At 50.1% G+C, this 2,500-nt stretch overlaps 1 protein-coding gene across 1 annotated transcript in view; it reads right to left on the bottom strand.

Annotated features, from left to right (window-relative positions):
* The window catches only part of LOC143275459 (uncharacterized), a 36,337-nt gene that overhangs the window by 29,925 nt on the left and 3,912 nt on the right, over positions 1-2,500 (bottom strand). Inside the window, exons 3-4 of the mRNA XM_076579600.1 lie at positions 1,704-1,845; positions 711-814 (exon numbers count right to left, since the gene is read on the bottom strand). Of these exons, the coding sequence (XP_076435715.1) occupies positions 711-814; positions 1,704-1,845 (246 nt within the window). The remainder of the gene's footprint in view (positions 1-710; positions 815-1,703; positions 1,846-2,500) is intronic.

The raw sequence follows: 2,500 nt of genomic DNA, 5'->3' as shown, positions 1-2,500 counted from the left end.
TATGTGTCTGTCTCCATCTCTCCCGGTGTATTCCTCCCTCTCTCTCACTCTCTCTGTATCTCTCTCTCTTTCTCACTCTCTCTGTATCTCTCTCTCTTTCTCACTCTCTCTCTGTATCTCTCTCTCTCTCTCTCTCTCACTCTCAGTGTCTCTTGCTCCCTCTCTATGTGTCTGTCTCCATCTCTCCCGGTGTATTCCTCTCTCTCTCTCTCTCTCTCTCTCTCTCTGTATCTCTCTCTTTCTCACTCTCTCTGTATCTCTCTCTCTCTCTCAGTGTCTCTCGCTCCCTCTCTATATGTCTGTCTCCATCTCTCCCGGTGTATTCCTCTCTCTCTCTCTCTCTCTCTCTCTCTCTCTGTATCTCTCTCTTTCTCATTCTCTCTGTATCTCTCTCTCTCTCTCTCTCTCTCTGTATCTCTCTCTCTTTCTCACTCTCTCTGTATCTCTCTCTCTCTCACTCTCTCAGTGTCTCTCGCTCCCTCTCTATGTGTCTGTCTCCATCTCTCCCGGTGTATTCCTCCCTCTCTCTCACTCTCTCTGTATCTCTCTCTCCCTCTCTCTCTCTCTCTGTATCTCTCTCTCTCTCTCTCACTCTCTCGGTGTCTCTCGCTCCCTCTCTATGTGTCTGTCTCCATCTCTCCCGGTGTATTCCTCTCTCTCTCTCTCTCTCACTCTCTCAGTGTCTCTCGCCCCCTCTCTCTATGTCCTACCTGAAGTTGTAGGTCTGATCTTTCTCCGTGTCATTCCTGAACTCAGTCTTCAGACCCACTTGATCGGGACTGGCCCTCTTAGCTTGCACCTGACTGCTCTGCCCCTGGGGAACACACGGCAGCCATCTTGGTAATCATCCACAGGTTTTTTTGTTTTGTTTGTTTTCTTCTTCTTTCTGTTTTTTAAACTCATTCTCACACAGCTTTCGCGCGCATACAGGAAGCATGCACGCGCGCGCATTGACATATACACGTATCAACATACACATTCACGCCTGCTAGAACATTCATTGATACACATAGGCACACACAGCACACACAGACACAGACACACACACACCTCACCACACCAAACACCACACCACACCACATACCACACCACACCACACACCACACCACACCACACCACACAACACACACCACCATACCACACAACAACACACCACACCACACACCCTACACCAGACCCCACACCACAACACACACCCTACACCACACCACACACACCACACCACACACCAGACCCCACACCATACCACACCACACACACCACACCAAACACACCATACACCACACCACACACACCACACCACATACACATCACCACACCACACCACACACACCATACACCACACCACACCACACACCACATCACACCACACCACACCACACACACCATACACCACACCACACACACAACACCACACACCACATCACGCACACCACATCACACCAACACACCACACCACAACACCACACCAACGAACCACATCACACCACACCGCACCACATCACACCACACCACGCCAACACATCGCATCACACCACATCACACCACCACATCACACTACCACACCAACATATAACCCCACTCCACACCGCACCACATCACCACACCACACAACACCACATCACACCAACACACCACACCACACCACACCGCACCACACCACACACCACACCACACCGCCCCCATGAACCCTGAGCCCGAACCTTGTCAGCAGAGTCATTGGACCTCAGGGACGGCAGACGTTTCTTCTTCTGGAACTTCTGATCCGTCACCTCAAAGTGGTAGTAGTTCATCGGCACCTCGATGACGTAATCAGACCGCTTTATGCGCAGGCGTTTGCACTTCCTGTGTGACGTAACACTGGTGACGTTAGTTTTTGTTGTTGTTGTTGTTTTTAAAACAAATTCACTATTATTATTAAACGTTACTTTTGCAGTCTTTGCATTGTTTGATAGATTATCTTGTGGTTGAACGCAGAATTGACTGTGTAACAAGAATGTATTTCAAACGCTGAAAAGGCTCAGAACTGAACGCATTTTAAGATGAAAGCTTAAATCGTTTTCTTTTTTTCTTTTTTTTGTTAGACAAACGGCAGATATCGCACAGCAGTACAGCCAATCCCTTCACAAGTGTACCAGTTTAATCAACGACCTATTAGCACAACCTCTGGACGGTCACATCGGCACAGACAACTCTTCGTGGTTGTTTAACTGCAAAGGCCGTCTTCATGGCCACCAGGCAGCCGTCTTCATGGCCACCAGGCAGCCGTCTTCATGGCCACCAGGCAGCCGTCTTCATGCTTCGTCAAAGACCCGCACGTCATGACGGCTGACAGCCACCATCAGAGGGAGCCACAGAGCCACCACCACCACCCCTCCCGACTTTTTGGCGTAAGGTTTGAAACCCCAGTGTAGACTGCAGGAGAATGTCGGCTGTACCACCCCTCACCCAGTGTAGACTGCAGGAGAATGTCGGCTGTACCACCCCTCACCCAGTGCAG

The sequence above is a fragment of the Babylonia areolata genome, chromosome 30 (assembly GCF_041734735.1).
Source record: "Babylonia areolata isolate BAREFJ2019XMU chromosome 30, ASM4173473v1, whole genome shotgun sequence".
Lineage (NCBI taxonomy): Eukaryota > Metazoa > Mollusca > Gastropoda > Neogastropoda > Buccinidae > Babylonia > Babylonia areolata.
The sequence above is the reverse complement of the archived record's forward strand: the minus strand, read 5'-3'. Positions and strand labels throughout refer to the sequence as shown.